At 42.3% G+C, this 21108-nt stretch overlaps 2 protein-coding genes across 2 annotated transcripts; both read left to right on the top strand.

Annotated features, from left to right (window-relative positions):
* Nucleotides 1-769: 769 nt before the first annotated feature.
* SS18L1 (SS18L1 subunit of BAF chromatin remodeling complex) lies at nucleotides 770-14743 on the top strand. The gene is made up of 11 exons (XM_059863026.1): nucleotides 770-838; nucleotides 1518-1651; nucleotides 4177-4261; nucleotides 5155-5299; nucleotides 7869-8066; nucleotides 9047-9211; nucleotides 10090-10191; nucleotides 10603-10695; nucleotides 11323-11442; nucleotides 12186-12313; nucleotides 14735-14743. Exons 1-11 carry the CDS (start codon nucleotides 770-772, stop codon nucleotides 14741-14743), a joined length of 1248 nt encoding a protein of 415 aa, XP_059719009.1.
* A 943-nt stretch (nucleotides 14744-15686) lies between these two features.
* On the top strand, nucleotides 15687-20622 carry MTG2 (mitochondrial ribosome associated GTPase 2). Its single transcript, XM_059862692.1, has 6 exons — nucleotides 15687-15913; nucleotides 16944-17091; nucleotides 17699-17814; nucleotides 18088-18306; nucleotides 18945-19083; nucleotides 19474-20622. Exons 1-6 carry the CDS (start codon nucleotides 15728-15730, stop codon nucleotides 19866-19868), a joined length of 1203 nt encoding a protein of 400 aa, XP_059718675.1. The 5' UTR covers nucleotides 15687-15727; the 3' UTR covers nucleotides 19869-20622.
* Nucleotides 20623-21108: the final 486 nt, after the last annotated feature.

Here is a 21108-nt window from a genome sequence, read left to right as displayed (position 1 = left end):
TTTCTAGGCACAGGGCAACCGCAGCTTCTCTGGGCACTCTGTGCCAGGGCCTCGCCGCCAGGGCAGGGAAGATTCTCCTATTATCTAACCTAAATCTACTCTTTTTCAATGCGAACCCATTCCCCTCGTCCCGTCACTCCACTCTCTTGTAAACAGCCTTGCCGCATCTTTGCTGTGAGTCCCCTTGTGGTGCTGGAGAGCCACCATCGGGTCACCCCGACGCCAGGCCGAACAGCCCCGATTCTCCAGCCTTTCCTCGCAGCAGAGGCGCTCCATCCCTGTCACCATGTCGCCGTGCTGCCCCGGCCGCTCCCTGTCCCCCGCTCCCGCTGTCCCCCGGCCGCACGCAGCGCACTTAGCGTAGCAGCCCCGCGCCGCTCCCCGCGCTGGCGCACTTGGCGTACGCAGCCGGCGTACGCAGTTGGCGCAGCGGGCGGCGCGGCTGAGGCCGCGGGAGCCGGGCGGCCGGGACCGCACCATGTGCGGGCGGCGGGGAGGCGGCGGCGCCGCCGCTCCCGTCCCCTCCCCGAACCGCCGCCGCCGCCGCCGCCCCGCCGCCGCGGGGGCTCGGGAGGGCGCGGCGGGGGCGGTGCCCGGCGGCGCGGGGCGCGGCGCCCGCGGGCGTTCGCGGGGCGCAGATCGTACCATCTGCGGGCGCCCCCCTCCCCGTGCACTGCGGAGAATCCTCGCACGGCAATAGCAGCCAGATAATAACAATATTATTAGAGCCTGGAACCGATATATTATAGACACATAAAAATCCCCCACCATGTCGGTTGCCTTTGCTTCTGCTCGCCCAAGAGGCAAAGGGGAGGTCACCCAGCAAACTATCCAGAAGGTAAAAGAGCATGCTTTTATACAGACAATTTTAGACATTTATTCTATCCATGCTCCTGCAGCTGGAGGCTGATTTCTAGGGCGATCAGGAAAACTCGTGAATTTGCGAGGGCTGCAGAGATGGACAGCTGGAGAGAGAGAGGTGGGGGAAGGAGGAGGAGGAGGAGGAGGTGGAACAAAGCAAAGGTGTTCAGATCGCTGCAAAGAGAGCGAGAGAAGGACGTAGGGAATAAAATCGGGATGGCACGTTATCCCTGCTGCTCGCCAAGGGGAAACGCTGCCAAGCATACATTGGGAAATGGCAATAACATTTGCAAATATGCGATTAATTTATGATGGTATGTCAGCTTCTGGCCCCCAAAGAATCCAACCTAAAAAAAGGAATTGAAATAAAATACTGAATTTGCAAGGGTTTTCTTTTGTATCTGGATGCAGAATTTTAATCTCTCAGAAGATAGAGGGAGCACCAGCCACTGGTATTTTTCATAAACTATTATTATTGTCATGTGTTTACTGATGTTTAATGACAAACAAAGGTTTTGAAAAATTTTCTCTGGAGAGGTGATCCCTACATGGGTCTCATGTGGAGGCCAAATCAGAGGGTGCCGACTTGGGAAGTTATTGTTTCCTATTTCCCAGGACTGGCAGCACAAGCAGACCCTGGCACCCTTCTCCTGCAGAAGGTGACGGTCAGGAGCGAGGAGGCTGGAAATGTCAATAAAGAATGTGATGTTTTTACTGTCACTGCTGTTTGTCAGGAGCATTTTGCTGTCATTTTGGCCGATCCCCATGGCTCAGGTGTGGTGGCAGCCAGGTGTGAGCTCTGTGTGCTCCCTTCTCTGACAGTGACCAGGGCAGAAGTGCCACTGCCAGCGCAGCAATTAATCTGTCACCAGGGGCTGTGCAGCCAAGCCGTGATCTGCTGCCAATTTATGACTTCCAGGGGACAAAAATCCCCTCGGTGGCAGCGTGTGACAGAGCAGAGCTGAGGGCAGAACAAACTGCCACGAGAGAGGCTAGAGAGATGACTTGCATCTCAGGAGACTGTTTGGAAACATCCCATTTTGTGGAGCTCTTGCAGCACGTGGTGTTGTGAACCAATTCTTTTTAAATACTGAAATGTTTCGGACTCAGTGAATAAGTTTTCCTCTGACCTCCAAATCAGTTGGAATGATTTCATAATTCAGTTACTTGTAATTAAACCCACACCCACAGATAAAGGGCAGATAAAGTGTCTTCTCTTCGATTTTCAAGTCCTTCATTTTTGTATATTCATAAACTTCATGGAAGCTTCAAAATGTTCTTTCTTTAAAAATAGTGAGTGGAACCATTTCCCAGGTGAGGTGCATTTGCTGGCAGGTTACTTTGGGACTGTTCATCAGTGTTGGGCTGTTGGCAGTGACCTTCTCTTTGACAAACAGCAATGCTGAGGAAGAGACTTGCAGGCACAGGACCTGGATGGGATTTATAGTCGAGAATGGAAATGGAGCAGAGAGAGCAGGAGAAAAAAAACCAACTCCAAAAGTCCTCATTAAAGTGAGCTTTTGAGAACATATACAAACTCCTACGAAAAATATTGTTCTTATTTGCATTCATATTATATAAGCAGCTTATTTTTATTTATTAACTCAATTTTAATAGCCTTTCAAAGCTGTTCTTATCCCAGTATCAAATACTCCTAAAATAGATTTCACACGGAGGAAGTCAGAGCTTTTGGCAATATAGTGGTGGTGCTCCTCTAAAATAGTTCATCAAAGAGCATTTCCAGGGCAGTGAAATTCAGTTCTGAACCAGAAATGGTTCTTTCCTCAAGAGCTCTCCTGCCCTGATGACTCAGTGGTTCAAAAGCCCAATCTTGCAAGCACTTGATAGCAGTGGTACCTGCAAGCTCTATTATGCCAGAGACAAATCTAAATTTCTATATGCTGGTATTATTTTTTTTCATTCACTCACCTGGAGAAAGCGTGCTGCATTCACAAGAAATCTGGGGGAAAGGGACAAACTAATGTATCTGAAATTTCAGAACAAATCAAATGATATTTTAAGCTTTAATCATATTATGAGCTCATTAAATAAAAGTCAGGACATATTGGGATATAATTCTTTTAAACATGGTTTCAGTAGCTGCAGTGATGCAAATTTTGTACTTCTTCAGGTTCAGCTGTCAGCATGCTCTGGGAAAAGGAGGAAAAGGAGCAGGTTTAATTGTTTGAAAGTTTGTTTCCTACTTAAAAGTAGGCATGTTGGTAATACCTGATGTTTTGGAAAGGGTTGGGTGATACTTTGGGATGAGGCAGAGATAACTCACAGTGAAAATGTTTTCCTTCTTCAGCATCAGAATTTATCTGCCATTTAAGGAACAAGCTAAGTGCATGAATTCTTCTGTATGGGTATTTCAAGAAACTACTTTAAAAATAACTGTTTAAAAGTGAATCAACCCTGTGGCTCAATAAAGTCACATGTAGGTAATTTACAACAGCCAAAGCAACAAAACTGCACAAAACACCATCCAGTGCCAAGGAGGGCGGAGAATCACAAAAACACAGGACTTCCATACAATTCTCATGGTAACATGTTCTGGTCCTATTTCTTTTATGCAGATGCTAGATGAAAATCACCACCTAATACAATGTATTATGGATTATCAGAGCAAGGGGAAAACTGCAGAATGTACTCAGTGAGTATTACAAAGTGGGGAGTTTGTTAGAAGTGCTTCCTGAAGTCTGGCTCTTCCCTTTGCTCAGTGGCACAGCTGTTGGTTTGCTCTTGGAAACACTCCTGTTCCTTTCTAGGAGCTTTTCCAGTTCATGGAGAACTGTGAAGAAGCATAAATGGTTCTGGTGGTGCTTACTTGAGTAAACACTCCAGTTAGAGCACTCTTGAAAAAAATCATGTTCTTCTCAGCTTGCTGGCAGGGAAAACAGGTTTTGGGCTTTGGAGTTCTGGAATTTCATTCCTATCAGGGCCCTTGTTAGACAGAGAAGGGAGAAGTGTCTGATTGTTGGAGCAGCTGACTGGGTATCAGTCCTCAAAGATGGAGGTCCCAGCTCCACAGTTCAGAGTGCTTTCAAAGGAGGGTGTATTTTGTCTCTCTCTTCCCCCAAGTTTATCCTGTTGAAGTTTATCCTTTTATAAAAGAGGTGTTGAGCACACTGATCCTTGATGAGAAACATGACAGCACAGACGCAGGACATTGCTACTGCTATTTATTAGGGCAGATTAAAAATGGGTTAAGGTAATTTAATTAACCATTTGTAAATAGGGAAAAAAATAGAGAAATATTTGGAATTTTGTGTATTGTTAACCCTTTCCAAATGAGCTTTACTTTGTGTTCTGTAGATACCAACAAATCTTGCACAGAAACCTGGTTTACTTGGCAACAATAGCAGACTCTAACCAGAATATGCAGTCCTTGCTTCCTGCTGTAAGTACCAGTACAATTACTGTAACTAATAATTAGTTGTTAGTATAAATAATATGTTAGTGAATATATATGTAACGATATATATAACTATATTGGTTCTACTAATGTAATATATTAGTAGAACTAATAATTCCTTCCCTCAGATACATTAGCTATGCCAGAGGGAAATGTTCTTTGATTCTGTCACTGATCACTATAAATGAACTGTTCTTTAGTATTTTTCCAGCTGAAAGTTTTGAAGTGGCCAAGTAGACCACCAATCAAAAGTTACTTTTATTGCATTTAAATTATGTTCTTTGGGACATTTGTGTTAATCTCTGTCCCATAACTCAAGGGTTATGATGCAGTGGTGCAGATCTGAACAGCTCCATTTGTTCCAGATTCAATATTCTTACCTGTTCTTACTTGGGGGGGAAAAATGTGCTACTAATCTGCATCAAAAATCTAATTAAACACTCAGGCATCGGTTTGTCTTTACACATGTTGTTATTCTTGCTCAGTGGATTGATTTGGGAAGTACCACACATAACACAAACTGCAGCATAGCTTGGCAAAGGTCAATCTGTCACCACACTCCTGTGTTGTCTTTGCTAATGCATTCCCTGCAGTGGTTGTGTTTGGAAATCCATGTGAGTGCAGAGGAACGAGCAGAGAAGCCACGCTCTGTGACAAACACAGTAATTTTAAGCCCTTCACTGCCTGTCAGCTGCTCTGTCATGCTCAATGTCATTCACACAGAGGAGTCAAACCGAGAAAGATTTACCCCAAAAGCAAAGCAAACACATATTTATCCGAGGCAGTTTTTAGTCATAGTCAGGCTAATTTGGGGGCTGCTATTTTTCTAATTCAAAACCTAACCAAAAATTTGCTTTTTCCTCCTTGTTGTTTCGCAGCCACCAACGCAAAATATAAACTTGGGCCCCGGAGGGATGAGTCAGAGTGCCTCCAACCAATCCCTCCACTCGCAGAGCAATCTCAGCGATGCCATCGGGACCGGCCTTCCTCCTTCCTCCCTCATGCAGAGTCAGATTAGCAATGGTGAGCTTTGGTCCCCTTTGTGCTGCTTTGCTGTTGCCTGGCAACAAAATCATTAATGCAGAATATACTTAGAGAGCTGGAAAAGACCTCTCCTAACTCACCTTTCAGGCATATGGGGATTTCAGGCACATGCTGAAATCATCACAAAATGGCTACAGGCAGGAATGATGTTGGTTTCTGCAGTGCTTTGTGCTTCTGCAGAGGAAATTAAAGAGTTTTTAAAAAAAAAATGCATGATGAAAATCACCGAGTAAAAATGCATCCAAGTTTTTAGTAAGAAAAATTATATGTTGCAGTATTTTTGTCATGGAAGTGGCAGGGTTAGCCAGGGTAAAATGGAATTGCTTGCATGACTAACCACACAACCAAGCCTTCAGATTGCAAAGACCTTCCAGGATACATTTCTCCTTACAAATCATTTGGTGTTGCACCAGTCTTTGTCCTCTACAGAAGCTTGCAGAGGTTGTACTACACAGTCAAAGAATTTGCACAGACATTTCATATTAATAAGATAATATAATCTGTTTGGTTTTGTTCATGCAACTAAGCTAACTGAAAAACAATTTTAATATGTGCATTTTATATTATGAATAATCTGTTTATTTTGTAGATCACAGTTATTCAGTCAGTTGTTTCTATGGGTGTCTCCCAGAGTAACAGAGAGCAAAACCAGTTTCTATAAATAGAAAAATCTGATTGTAAAATCACAGACCTTGGCAGAGGGACTCAAGAGCAGACACAAGCCATGAAATTACTTCTGAGTTTTTGAAAATCCCTTTGTGGTCAAGCCTATTGTCCCTTTTACACGACTGGACAAGGGACCTGTAAAGTGACCTTACTAAATTTCTCAGGGCCTTTGTTTTGAAAGATTTAATACTGAGTATGAGTAATATATTAACTCAGTCAAAACATTGTTTTGTGTTATTAAGAATAGGCATTTTCAGTGCTACTGTTGTTGGTTTTCTGATTTGCTCCCCAGACTCCTCCAGATCTCTGGAGTAATTTTCTTCTGATTGAAAGAACCAGGCTGGAAGTCATGAGGACTGGACTCATCCACACATTTTCCCTTATAATCACAAATTAGCCAACCTTTTTTTTTCTCATTTTAAAGAGGGCCAAGAATCTCTAATTTTTCCCATGCAAATAAGGCAAGGTTTACCAACACTTGCTTCACTCCACCTCTCACTCAAGGCAACTCTATCTCCATTCACACACTGTGTGACCTTGTGTTGCACCAGGATCAGCTTTACAACTTAAACAAACCAGAGCAAAACACAGAGATAATTTTCTGTAGTAGCATTTTGACCCAGCTCCACTGATTTCAGGAAAACTGGCTCTCTATCTCTTGTTGAAACTGCTGCTTGCTTCTCCTAATTGGAGGAAAATATCATAACTTACAGCAAATATTCTCATTTTGATGTCTATGAAAACCATTAAGGGTAATTAATGAGGTTTGTACTAAATGAGTTAGATGTTTTTCAGAGACTGCAGATACACTTAATAACTCTGAATTAAAATATTGTTATTTAAACATTGCAACATAATTCTGCCTCTTCTAAGGATTCTGCATTCTACCTAAATTAATTGAGATTGACAACAATATGGCTGAATTTAGATAGACAACAATATGCACCATCACAGCTTGGATAGTAACAATATACAGTGAAAACAACTTTGCAAAACTCATTCATAAAACTATTTCCAGCAATAAACAAAGATAAGAACCCCATTTCCCCCAATATTAGCTACCCAACTGCAACAAAATTCTGAAAAATAAGCACACTGCCAGATAAGTAGGATGGTACAAACTCAGGATTTATCTGGAGCAGTCTGATGATTACACTCTGATGCTGGAAAGGGAGTAACAACTGGGATTGTAATGGTGCTTGGAAAATTTATCTTCCTCTGTGGTACTTTTAGTCAAACTTCAGGAAAGGGATAGGCTTGTTCTCTGAGCAGAGGCTGCATTGGTACTTCAGAAGTCCCAGCTAAGAAGGTGAGCTGGTTATAAAGGAACTATACATTTATATATAGTTATATATACTAGTTATATAGTACTAGTTAAATATAGTTATATCCACTATATAGGAATAGTGCATGCAGCAATCTGCAAAGTGTCTCAACCACTGTTGTGCCTTCCCATTGTCACCACCTGTGTGAAGGGGGAAAAGGAATCAACTGCAGGACAAGAGGAAGGAAAAGACAAATTTCCAAAGTCTGGGATGTTCCCAGAGTCCATGTATTTTCTGAAGTACCTGAAATCAGTGGCATTATTTAATTCTGCTGCCTGCAAGGAAGTGGTTGTAGGGCATTGCTGCTGGTTTTGTTCTTCCCATCTGCAATCCTGTACAGCCTGGATTTGGCTGCCAGGAAGAGGAGGTTTGCTCTAACTGTGCAGCAGGCACTTTTAATTTGTCTGTACATAACAGGGAGTGTTAATAATGAGGACTTTTGAGTTTTTTATTTAGCCTTATCAGAAGGTATTTCAGAAAGGCCACGAGGCCTCATGCTCACCGTGCTTTGCCAATAATAGCTGAGATTTTCCTGTTGCTCTCTCTAATTTTTGTAGGTCCTAACCACGTGTCTATGCAGCAGTCAGGCCAGAACACCATGCCCACGACCTCTCTGAGCATGACTGTCAGCAGCCATGGGACTGGCCCTGGCTACAGCCACACAGTGCCTGCGTCTCAGAACGTGCCAATGCAAGGCCAGGGCTCCATAGGCAATTACGTCTCTCGAACAAACATCAACATGCAGTCCAACCCAGGTAACTCCCTCTGCCTCCTCCTGGGCCACCTTGGCTTTCCACTGACCTCAGAGGGTTTGCCACGCATGACTTTGTTCTGTAAATATTTCCTGTGGAGAGTGACAAATGTACCAGAGGAAAAGACAGCTTTAAGATATCTCTGAATTTCCAGGTGTCAGGCGCCAGTGTAATTCAGAACAGTTTCAGACTTGCTTTAACTTAGGCTGACTCGCCATGGTTAGGGCTGAGCTGGGGAAAAGAGGGTCAGGTAGAGGTGCAGCAGCATTGTCTGATAGCCCTGGCAGCAAATCCCACAGCCATGGGAAGGATCTGAGCAGCACCTTTGCCCAAGCACAAGGAACCTGCCAGGTTGTAACACATTCACTGTTTGTACATTACTAGCCCATTTTTTTATTTTATTGGTACTTCACATTGTTTGCAGGGCATTAAGAGACAAGCAGACAACTCAATCTCTTAATTAAAAAAAAGTTTGCTAGTTGAATCACATTGAATGGGATGTCTGATGCTTTAGAATTCTTTACAGCAGCATGAAATTTAGGAATCAAATAAATCCTAGAATATCAGTTGACTTAAACTCTATAATCATCAGGTGTATGAGAAGATGGAAGCACAAGAAAGAATATATTAGAAAAGAAATGCAGCAATGAAATAGTCAGGAGGTAGACAGGAACAAACATAATTTCTTGTTTCTTCCTTTAACCCTACTGCAATAAGGTTTACATTCTTTTAAGCAAGCTAATAATAATCAAGGGCTGGGTGTATTTTTAAATATCTGCTGAACTGACCATGTAATAAGATCCCTTCTGGATTCCAGTGCAGAAGAGTAAATAAATCCGTAGGAAAACATCTCCCCCTGTGGAAAATTCACAGAATTATCAGGATGCATGTTAGCTGAAGGTTTTAGCTTGCTTCTGAAGAGACTAGGAGAGAACTGCCCCATGTTCACCTTTGGAAAACAGTCTTTTCCATGTCCATTGCAGTCTCCATGATGCACCAGCAAGCAGCAACATCACATTACAACTCAGCACAAGGAGGGAGCCAGCACTACCAGGGACAATCCTCCATTGCCATGATGAGCCAGAGCAACCAAGGCAACAGCATGATGGGGCAGCGACCCATGGGCCCTTACAGAGCTTCACAGCAAGGTAAAATTGCTATCAGATTTTTGATAGAACCCTCATTAGACTGATGACACTCAGTCTGTCCTCTGGAGTACATAAGTCACCAAAATTGCCAAGTCACATTTACAAACAGAGACTCTCACCCAGGAGCAGAGGAAGTCCTGAATGGTGCAAGTATCATGACAATAAGATGCACTTGAATCTATTTTCAAGATTCATCAATTTAATTATTTTGGGTGTTTAGAAAAATAATTCTGTTTAAAAGGGATCATAAATCTCTAAAGAAAAGATAAACAATTTGATATACAGCTCATTCAAGGCACTGGGAATCTATTAAATTCTTTCTCATGATGCTGGATCAGCCCTAACATGGCACAGTTAGCAAGGAACACATTTCTGGAAAGAAGATACAGTTTGCCAGCAATTAGAATGAAAAATTAGGCCAAGGAAAGGAAAACACCAGAGGATAACTACCACGCTCTAACACCTCTCTGGATAAAGTTCTAAGAGGTAATAAAGATGCTACACTGATTCGAAAATAAACTGAATTTTGCTAAGAAACAAATTAATGTATTAATGAAAATATTTTTAATTCTGACTGTGCTCTTGAGCATGGAATCCATTCCTGTGCTTTCTAAGATCTCAGATTAGTAGATGAAATGCAGCCCTTAATTTCACTGTTGCTGCAGGAGTGATTGTAGGAAATTTCAACCATCTTACCAGCTTTGGCTGAGAATACAAATTTATTTCCTTTTTTTAATGAGAAAAACCTCTTTATAAGTGCTCTCAATTGTTTGCTTTTCTAGACATAAACTTTTTTTTCTTAAAAAAAAATATTGGATAAGAGAAATGCATCCCTTAGGAGTGCACAGGCTCAGTCTGCCTTGTCTTGTGCCTTGCAGGTTCCTCGCAGCAGTACATGGGTCAGGAAGAATATTACAGTGAGCAGTACAGTCATGGCCAAGGCTCATCAGAACCCATGAATCAGCAATACTATCCAGATGGTAATTCCTCTGAGCTGGGCTCACTGTGAGACTGCTGAAGTGCAGAGCACCACAACTGCCACATCCAAGGACATGGCAAACCTATTGTGCTTCATTTCCAGTTTCAATGCTGGAAAATTAGAATCCCAGGGGATGGGAGCCTGGTACAAAACATGCACATCAGTGCACCCTGCTATATAAACTGCTCCAAGAAGAGCCCAAAGCCCAGTTTGGATTAGTAAACACAAAAGTTCTGTCCATTGGGGTGACTTTCCTTCCTCGTATTCGATATTCTCCCTAAGGGGTCTGTATTTGCTCTTAGCCTCATCTTGGTGGATAAGCAGCTTCATAATATATATTAAATATACATTCAACACTGTGTCTATGGTCCTATTAAGAAGGTATCTGACAAATCTTTGTGACTTCTTGCAGGACATGGTGATTATGCCTATCAGCAGTCATCCTATACTGAACAGAGCTACGACCGGTCGTTTGATGACTCTACACAACACTACTATGAAGGAGGTAGGAAAACACAGCAAAATCTTAACAGTAAATTCAGTATATTATTGAGATACCTGAACTCTAAATTAACTGGTACTATTAACTGAATTATGCTGAAGCAAGGTGGCATTTAGGAGAAGCGATGTCATCTGTAGAGCCTCTGTTCATTTTGTTGTTTCAGGATACAGCAAATGGAATTTCCATCATAGGTATTAAAAAAAAATAAATACCAGTAACAACTAGATAAAGTGGTCTTTTCTGGGATATATGAATAAACATCATTATCTAGAAGAAAATAAAATGAGAGGGCTTCTTGAGAAAGCAGCTATTTACCCTGGCAGACTTATCTTTGTGACTTTTTCTTCTGAAGCCCTTCTGGGATAAAAAAATTACTTTGGGAAACAGGTTGTTTGTTTGTTTGTTTAGTGATGTGTATAAATAAGTAACTGTCCTATTCAAATGAATTAAAAATCACTGGAGAAATAAACATCTTGCTTGGCAAAATCCAATCATCTGTTTCTAAGAAAAGTATTTGTGTATGAGTTCTAGACCAAGGCTCCTTATGCCTTTGTTTTCCTTATCATCCACATGTGCAGTGAAATACCTGCCTCATCTCTGACCAAACAATTCCAATATTTCCCTCTCCAGGAAATTCTCAGTACAGCCAGCAGCAGGCAGGATACCAACAGGGAGCTGCACAACAGCAAACATATTCCCAGCAGCAATACCCAAATCAACAGAGTTACCCAGGACAACAGCAAGGATATGGTAAGAAGACTTTCAGTGGCTGGTCAAGTGTTTACAGTGTTTCACCCTGATGTCTCCATTCCTAGGCTAAAATAGGCTATAAACTATTTCCTTGGCTCACCTTGGATTAACAATGTACCAAAATTAGCCAAAGATCTAGTAAAGGGATTCTGGGCAGTAACATACATAAGTATAGCACTGCATTCTATCCTGAATCCCTCTCTCTTTTGATAGAAGTTAAAAATTCACATTTTCTTCACGATGACTTTATGCTAAACATCATCAGGGGGTCACTGCCTGGGTTCCCAGGCCTCCTACACATCTAGTCCTTCTGAACTGACATGAAAAAGAACATCAGCAGTCGAGAGGATCACTCCTCTGTTGCTTATGGTGGCACAGCCAGATTAGAGAGGAATTTAAACATGCAGTTGTTACTAAAATATAGGCCAGGTAGTTTGCACAGGGATCATAACTGAGCTGTGCCAATACAGATTTCAAAGAGGCTTCACTTAGAAGTATTATGACATTTTTTGAGCAAAGTTTAAAATCTGAAGTTTACACTGCTGCAACTACATCATTATTAGTATTAACACCTCCTAGTGTAAACCTAGAAGGGAGGTCTGGGCAGAATTTACTCACAGTTCTTGCTCACAGAGCTTACTTTGTTAGCATCCCGTTTTAGATCACGTTAACTCTTAAAAACTCCAGCAGATCAAGCCTGTAATGGATTTTACTGCCTGCAATGGATTTTACTGTCTTCTCAGGTCCTGCACAAGGAGCCTCTTCACAGTATTCCAGCTACCAACAGGGACAGGGGCAGCAATATGGAAGTTACAGAGCTTCCCAAACAGGCCCATCCGCTCAGCAACAGAGGCCTTATGGCTATGAGCAGGTAAATTGTCTAAATCTCTGCTCTGAAAGAACAGATTTGGCTGTTAGCTCTGTCTGTAAATCTATCTGATAATTTGGGGCATGTATATGGGTGATACTTCAGTAGGTCTTGTAAAATTCAGAGACCAAAAGAAATTGCCTAACTTGCAGTAAGCCTCCAATATATTATCCTTCAACATTTCTATTTCTTCTTTTTTTTTTTTTTTTTTTTAACAGGGACAATATGGAAATTACCAGCAATAAAAGAACGCAGTGCTGTGTCAGATTCCTTTCAATAGTATCTCAATCTTTTGAACTGGATGTACAGGCAGTTTTGATTAATTGTAATATGTTGGTTACCCCTTAGCACAAAGCAGCGTCTGTATGTGAACAGTGTTCATTTCATGCTGGATATGAAGCAGTGCACTACTGGTAACAAGACAATGCTTTAATGGTTTGATATTTGGTGCTGTGTATAGTACTGTATGTTGATACAACACAGAAGTTTTCCATTTACCCTCTCTTGTCCCATTCTTGATGTTTCTGAATAGCTTTAGGATCATTAGATCACAGTTGTGCCCCGTTCTGGAAAACAGCCAGGTTGTTCTGCAGTCTGGCCCAAAGCAAAGCCCATCAGTCCCATCTCAGTCCAGGGAAGTTCCCTGTGGTAAGTTACTGATCTTTTTCTAACTGGTTACATTGAAGATTACCTGCCAGCCTCCAAAATCCATGGCTCTTCAGTTTACTTCTACAGAACAAGGGGATGGATACATTTCCTTATAAAATGTCAGTTCTATGCTATATGACAAAAAATAACTGCAACTTTATACTATAATACCTTCCTACCCACCCCAATCCTATAATTCAGTAATCTGCATAAGTCCACATTTCTGTTGTGAAAGGTACAGAAAGAGGATCCAAACCTATGATCATAGAAATGTTAATAAACAGAGGCACCTTTTATATGTCCATGTAAACAAAGGTATTTCTGTTGTGGAAAGAAAACCAGAAGGGAGCTCTGAGACCTGCAGTGTCAGCCTGCTTGACATCAATATTGCTTCATATCGTGCTTAGCTGAGAAAAACATCTGGCAGAAGTCCCATCTTGAATGTCCTACTCCAAATTTTATAACTTGCATATACATTTTTGTGCCAAATTTTGCAAGCAGGTGGCTGGCATCCTTCTTTATTCTGATTCCTATGCTGCCCTTGCTCAGATTCCCCAGCAAGCATTATAACCATAAATATTGTCAAATTTGGTGGTCTGTTGTTCTCACAGCTCATCATCACTTTTATTTTCCTATTGTAGCTTGACAGAAAAATAGTTCAGAGGTAAAAGAAAAAAAATGCATTTTTATTGCAGACAAGCAATTAAATTCAGCTTTAATTGTGAGACACTATTATGCATATAGAGAGAGGAGCTATTAATGGGGTCAACCAGTGAGAGAATACCAATAGAGGGAGAATTTAGAGAGAAGACCTAGTGGTATGTAAAAATCAGTATGAACAATGTAAGTCTCTTCTACTCAGTTTTATATGTTCTTGTAAAGTCTTGGGGGGGTGAAAAAAGGGGCGCTTTTAAAGTGCTTATTTAAGTGTTGAACAAAATATTGTGTCCAAATTTCTCTGAAGCAAAAAGCTGGGGTGGCTGTGTAGCCCACAAACATTCTTTGATATGAGATTAATTGCAAATTTACAAAAGTAAATACACTGTGTAGGATTTTCTCCTTTTCTTTGTCTGACTGGTGTTATTTATGGGATTTCGAGTACTTTATATTTTGAAAAACAAAGACCACAAAACACATCTCTCAGTTCATTACTTTTTTTTTCCTTTAGAAGAAAATCTTTAACTGGACAAATAGGAAGTTTACTGTTAAATGTTGTCCAAGCACTGTCCTTCCTATGTTAATAATTTCAAGTACTGGTAAAATAGAAGACTTTTTTTTCAGTCAGTCCTCATTTCTCTCATCTTTCTTGCTGGTGTTTTCATACAAATAAGTACTCTCAAATAGCAAGGAACAGAAAGGAAGTAAGATTGTTTTCTTTATAATAATTACTATTACAGGTAGCCAGAAGAATGCAATATTGCTCTTTGCCAATTTGGGAATACGCCTTTTATGTGGTTTTTGAAAGTGCTGAAATGCTTTTGAGAGAATATGAACAACACTTAAACTGAAACAGCAACATTACATCAATCTGAAATGTCTTACATTAAGAACTTCGTGAATGTTGTGTATATAATGTATTTGAAAGAGCACTTTGAAAATAGTTTGTACATTTATTTCCTAATTTATACATGATTTTTGGTGTTAATATTTCTAATTGTTAATAACAAAACGTTTATTTAATGTGTCATCCATTTTTATGTATTAATGTGGAAACAAAGTGATGCCAGCATTTTGACTTCTTCCATGAATTGTATCATTTTCTGTTTTGTAATACAGAATGCTTGAAAATGGTTTAGTTTAAATATTATCTGAAAGTGGATTTGGTGGTACTTTCCTTGTGGCAGGTGGAATGGGTAGCACAGGTTACCCTTTCCTTGGGGGTGCTGATGGTGAGAGCTGGCCATGCTCCATTCCAGAAATCCCTCGGGAGCTGGGCTGATCCCGGCGTGGCAGCAAGGGAGGGAGATTCAGCTCCTCAGGGCATGGACCTGCTGGAGAGGGCCCAGAGGAGCAAGCTGCTCAGAGGGATGGAGCAGCTCTGCCGTGAGGAAAGGCTGAGAGAATCGCGATTGTTCAGCCTGGTTAGGGGAACTTTGGGGTGCCTTCATTGCAGCCTTCCCGTGCCTGAAGGGAGCTGTGAGAAAGACGGAAAGAGACTATTTACAAAGGCCTGGAGAGACAAGACAAGGGGAAATGGCTTCAAGCTGGCAGAGGACAGGATTAGATGGGGTATTGGGAGGATGCTCGGTACTGTGAGGGGCGGGAGGCCCTGGCACAGGGTGCCCAGAGAAGCTGTGGCTGCTCCAGCCCTGGAAGCGCTCAAGGCCAGGCTGGACGGGGCTTGGTGCAAGCTGGGATAGTGGAAGGGGAAACGAGGTGATCTTTAAAGTCCCTTCCAACCCAAACCATTCTGGATTTTGTGCCTCGCGGGCCGCCTCAGCCCTCACGGGCCGGCACCGAGCTGAGGCGGGACTGAGGCGGGGCTGGGGCGGGGCTGAAGGGGGCTGAGGCGGGGCTGAAGGGGGCTGAGGCGGGGCTGAGGCGGGGCTGAGGCGGGGCTGAGGCGGGGCTGAAGGGGGCTGGGGCGGGGCTGAGGCGGGGCTGAGGCGGGGCTGAAGGGGGCTGAGGCGGGGCTGAGGCGGGGCTGAGGCGGGGCTGAAGGGGGCTGAGGCGGGGCTGGGGCGGGGCTGCCGGGGGCGCGGCTTTGCCTCAGCGGCTGCGCCCGGGAGGCCGAGGCGGGGCCGTGGCCGTGCCCGCGCCTGTCCCTCCATGGCGGTGCTGTGTGGGGCCGGGCTGGGCCGCTCGCTGAGGCGCTGCGGGGCTGGGGGGAGCGGCCGCAGCCTCTGGAAGCCGGTCCTGCTGCTGCTCAGCCCGCCGGCTTTCTCCACGAGCTGCGCCCGGTGCGCCAAGGACAGGCGGCTGAGGCAGAAGAGAGCCATTTCCGAGCGGCAGCTGGTGAGTGCTGGGCTCTCTGCGAGTTCGGGGTGCCTCCCGCCGCTGGCGTTTCTGGAGTGAGGAAATACTGGCTAAAATATAATTGACTTCCAGAACAGTGAGGAAATGAGTCTGCCCCGCGATATTCTCGGTGCTTGGGGGGGAAGCATCCATAAGCCTAGAAAGTAAAAAGGTTTTTAAAGCTAAAGCTCTAAAATGGTGTTTTAGCTTTAAATCTAAAATATTGGTTTGTTTCTCACTGGTTTTTTAGTCCTGCGGCGTAGTCAGCTGCCAAACAAGCATCACTTTATGTCAGAAAAACTTCGGGGTGCTAGAATTTATTCTTCATCCTATTTTTATATTTACACGTCTCTGAAAAATCTTATATTCTAATGATCCATAAATCACTCCCCATTAAAAGCCATAGTTTACTCTTTCGCCGTGTGGTGGTGCCAAATACTTTCTAAAAGAGGCTTTTTAGTAGTAGTATAAATTTGCTTATCAAAGTTGACGTGAGAGGAGGTTTTTTTCAGTTGCTTATCTTTGGTATCGTAACACTATTAAAACTTTTTCTCCCTCTCGTACTCTTTGTGCCGGTTGTTTAAAGTGACCCTTAAAGCCCATTCTCATAATGGAGTCCCTTAGTAACTGACAGAATTAGAAAGGTACCATGATCACAATAATGCTTTCTCTTTTCATCCCCCTGTGTAAACAATTCCACCTGTCAACAAATGTACTTCCCTAATATTTTCCCTTAGGAATTTCATCCATTTTCTGGAGATAGATAAAGTTACATCAACATAGCCTTAGACATTTGCTTTTTAAAAAGTTCTTAAAAACACTTGAAAGATGAGATCTGATTTTCTTTATTATTACACTCAGTACACTGCATTTAGTTGATCTCTGAATGCCAGCAGAGTTCTGGGGTTTTTTACTGTCGAATGAAATTTATCATGGCCAAAAATAGCAGGTCTAGCTAATAACTAAAACTTCTTGGAAGATGAGTCTGATAAATTGTGCTTCAAGGTAGCAACCCCCACCCTTGTTGCAGACACGTTATTTCGTGGATCAGCGGAAAGTGCGCGTGGTTGGAGGGCAAGGAGGAGATGGGGGCCACTCCTTCCACAGTGAGCCCAGAAAAGTGTTTGGAGGTCCTGATGGTGGGAATGGAGGTGATGGGGGTCATGTCATTTTTAAAGGTAAACCTCACTGAGTCTGTTCTGGTTTGTGTTGTTGTTTTCTTGCTTAACACCCCACCCCAGCAAAAACAGCCCTGCACGGATGGTAAATGGCAAAAAGGTTAAAATGGTTATTTCTGTATGACATGTCTTCACTTTTGAAGTTTTGTCCTGAGCTGTGGTAAGGAGGACATAAATGACCCTGATAGCCTTAGAAAGAATTTTAAAAATCTAGGTATTTTGTGGATACTTTAGTGAGTGGTGCCCTCACCACTCACTATGTTATGTTAAGATCTGATTAAATTTTCCTCTTAAGATGAATAAAGCTGCTTCTACCACCACCCTGCTGTAAAATCTAATCTAGCGAATTAATTTTGGTTTGGAATGACCACATTAATAAACCTAAGCAGCTAAGTACAGACAGTTAAACTTCATCACAACTTAGATTGATATTAGTCTTCCCTGATATGTTATTGTTGAGACAGTAAATAAAAAATAGGGACAATAAATAGTAAATAGGATGTGCACTCATGCAATATTCAAAAAGGGAAAGAACAGTCAAAAGTTGGCTTTTCTGTGCCTGTTTACTTAAGCAATGTGTTCAAAATGTGTGTCTTTTGCTTTTCAGCTGACCAGCAAATAAAATCACTTTCTTCAGTGTTCCGCTTCTATCAGGGTTTTCACGGAGAGAGAGGAGGAAGCAAAAACTGTTATGGAGCTAACGGTGCACACATGTATGTTAAAGTAAGTCAGTGGGTGCTGGGTGGTAGCTTGGTACATGGCTGATTTACAAGCAGGAGAACCTTACTGTGTGCAAATCTCATGTGTAATGGAGGGTAAATGTCTGATGGTGCTGTTTGAGTTCAGAAAGTGAGTTTCATGAAAGACAATTCTCTTTTTGGGCTCCTCACCTTGGGAATATGCAGGAGTGATTTTCAGCAAATCTGAAATCAGCTGGGGGAGGATCAGCTGCAGGCTTTGAGCTTTGGTGTAATGCTTGCACCTCTTCCCTTTGAGGTCCCTGTCGGTACTTTGGTGAAGGAGGATGGTGAAGTTGTGGCTGACCTCACCCAGCATGGAGAAGAGTTCATTGCAGCTTATGGAGGAGCTGGAGGGAGAGGGAATCGCTTCTTTCTCTCCAACGAAAACCGCGCTCCGAAATTATTTACTCCAGGAGAGCCAGGTCAGGAGAGGGTCCTTCATCTGGAGCTCAAGACAACAGCTCATGCAGGATTGGTGAGTTTCTGTTGGTTCAGCTTCCTCTTGACTGACTGAAGAAATAATGTGAGAAACATTTTGTTAGCCCCTGGCTTGCTTGTTTGGAGACACAGCCCGATGCTTTCTTGCTCTTACTTGGTAGAAGGGTGTCCAAAGTGATTCAAAGAGCTCTCACTCTCATGCTGCTTGGTGTTGTCCTACTTCTGCTAAAATCCATACCATACACAGAGAAACAAGATTCATCAGTGGTTGCTAATGATGTACAGCAGCTTTGCTGGTTCTGCAGATGAACACTACAGTAAAAGAGAATTCTTTTAAATTGGTTTGTTTTCTTGGTTTGGGGTTTTTTCCCCCTAAATTGTAAAGTTCAAATCATCTGTTTCATCCCTGTATTTCTCTTTTTACAGATCTTAAACATTTGACTTTGTTAGTGACAGGTTTATCATCCTCTGAAATGAAAAATGCTCAGCTTTGAGCTTAAGCTATTTTTGTATTTGAGCATGGAAATATTCTAACACCAGCTGGCAAACCTGTGAAAGTTATGCTTTGCTGCAAAATGTTCTTGATGTCGTCCAATAACTGCAGAATAACTGTCTGGTCTTGCAGAATTTTGCAGATTGGTTAAAGATTGAGAAATTTGTGTGTTTGTATTCCAGGTGGGCTTTCCCAATGCTGGCAAATCCTCACTTTTGAGAGCCATCTCCCGGGCAAAGCCAGCTGTGGCTGCCTACCCATTCACAACCCTAAACCCCCATGTTGGCATTGTCCACTATCAAGACTATGAACAAGTGGCAGGTAAGAATTTGAAGTTTGTTGTGTGTATCTTGATGGCATTTGTGTCACCTTTGTAAATGCTTTAAAATGCTGCAGAAAGATTCAGGAGTTCTCTAGTGTTCTTGCTAGTTCTAAAGAACTTCAAAGAAAATTCTGCTGAAAGCCCATTTCACCTTCACTTGTAGGTACCCTTAGTGCCAAACTGTCAGTCTGTATTCTGTCTGCACTGGAGTAATCTAAATTTAGGTGTTTTAAAAGATAACAGCATCAAACTTAGCGCGAGTTGTGCTTTAATGTTGAGGCACTGAGATATAATTCTAAAAGTACTGACACTGGCCAGTAAAAGACTGGGGGGATTTTTGGGGGGGGTTTATTGGATCTGCTGGATTCACTGTGAAATTTCTCTTGTAGTTGCTGACATTCCTGGCCTAATCAAAGGTGCTCACCAGAACCGTGGGCTGGGGATGGCCTTCCTGAAGCACATTGAGCGCTGCCGCTTCCTCTTGTACGTGCTGGATCTCTCTGTGCCTCAGCCCTGGAGCCAGCTGCAAGACTTGAAAAATGAACTGGAAGCATATGAAAAAGGCTTGTCTGAGAGGCCTTGTGTTGTGATTGGGAATAAGGTTGACCTTGCTCAGTCCAGGATCAATCTGCCACTCCTTAGGGAGCAGGTAGCTGAGAGGGTCATCGCGTTGTCTGCGCTGACAGGAGACAACTTGGAGGAGCTGCTGTTGCATCTGAGAGAACTCTATGACACTTATGTGAAGACAGAACAGTCACAAGGACAGAGCCCAGTCAAGTGGTAGAAGCCACAGTTGCTGTGAACTGTGCTGGAAGGAGTACAAAGTCAAAATAGCAGTTTGATGAGAGTGCATCTCTGTGACTGGGGCTTCCTGTGGGTTGTTTTTGTTGTGAATATGGAAGGGCACAGCGTGGGGATTTGTTCTGGACTGCTGCTTTGGAAATATTGTTTTGTTTGTTTGTTCACCTTTGAGGTGTCTCTGAAGTTTTACAACAAAGCTTGAAAATTGTAATCATGGTGAGTGTTGAACTGGAAGCCTGGCTCTTGTTTGGCATACTATGGAATGAAGAGAATGCTGTCTAGTAGAACTGACTGAAATTCAGGATCTGCAGGATATGTTGGCTTATTTTATGAAGTGTACTTAAGTCACTTTCTCAGTTTTCACTAATCAGAAGTTCTGAAATAAAATCAGGTGGTCCCATGTTTATCTGTTTTTATATTGTGGCCAATTTCAGTTGTGTCTTAAAACTTTTCTCCTGTTGTGGTTTGGTGTGGATTTTTCTCCTCAGAGGAAGGCACAGCTCAGTAATTTTAGGGAGGAGGAGCATGAAAGAACTGCAATTAATGACTGAAATTATTTTCTCATTAATATAAATAATTTACTATATTTAAATGCTAGCACCAGCTAAGTAGCTGAATAAACTGGCCAGGAACCAGCCATTTGAGACTCACATCTGAGTTCTCCCATTTAGGAATCTCAGACACTGTTCTGAGAAATCCTAGACTTAGATACATCAAATAAAATAAACATTCAGTTCTTTGTGTGTGTGTGTCCCTTTTTTTTTTTTTTCAACTATATAATTTTATGGACTATGTTCTTAAACTTAAGGAATTCAGGAATCTTAATTTAGAACAGTGGTCTTTGCCCTCTCCTCATGCTGAAAGAAGAGCTGCTTCTGATACTCTGGTCATATTTTCTGTAAAAGATTATTATCTTAATAATGGAAAGTCCAAATTAATCAAAATGTATAATTAAACTTTTTCATAAGAGACCTGAACAGGCTTGTGGGGTGCTGAGACACAACACTGTCAGAAAGAGAGGAAATTACTGAGTGGATATGAAAAACACTAAGCTGTAGCCTCTAACCACTTTTTGTAATACACCACTGTGAAGGTGATAATTCTCTCTGCTTATTTCTTTGCACATTTTGGATTTCATCCCTGGTAGTTTGATGCTTCTGCATGGAACATCCTTAAAAGCAGGGTTTTAATTCTGAAAAAGTACAGATCAACTTGAAAGCCTG

Source organism: Haemorhous mexicanus, chromosome 18 (genome assembly GCF_027477595.1).
Source record: "Haemorhous mexicanus isolate bHaeMex1 chromosome 18, bHaeMex1.pri, whole genome shotgun sequence".
NCBI lineage: Eukaryota > Metazoa > Chordata > Aves > Passeriformes > Fringillidae > Haemorhous > Haemorhous mexicanus.
This window is presented reverse-complemented; position numbering and strand designations above follow the sequence as displayed.

Bases quoted from the DNA above. Each gene is read 5' to 3' on its own strand.
- SS18L1 (XM_059863026.1), top strand. From the start codon at position 770: ATGTCGGTTGCCTTTGCTTCTGCTCGCCCAAGAGGCAAAGGGGAGGTC. The intron at 8,067-9,046 runs GTAACTCCCTCT...TGTCCATTGCAG, and splicing joins CAACATGCAGTCCAACCCAG to TCTCCATGATGCACCAGCAA. The intron at 9,212-10,089 runs GTAAAATTGCTA...TGTGCCTTGCAG, and splicing joins TTACAGAGCTTCACAGCAAG to GTTCCTCGCAGCAGTACATG.
- MTG2 (XM_059862692.1), top strand. From the start codon at position 15,728: ATGGCGGTGCTGTGTGGGGCCGGGCTGGGCCGCTCGCTGAGGCGCTGC. The intron at 17,092-17,698 runs GTAAACCTCACT...TTTGCTTTTCAG, and splicing joins GGGTCATGTCATTTTTAAAG to CTGACCAGCAAATAAAATCA. The intron at 19,084-19,473 runs GTAAGAATTTGA...TTTCTCTTGTAG, and splicing joins AGACTATGAACAAGTGGCAG to TTGCTGACATTCCTGGCCTA.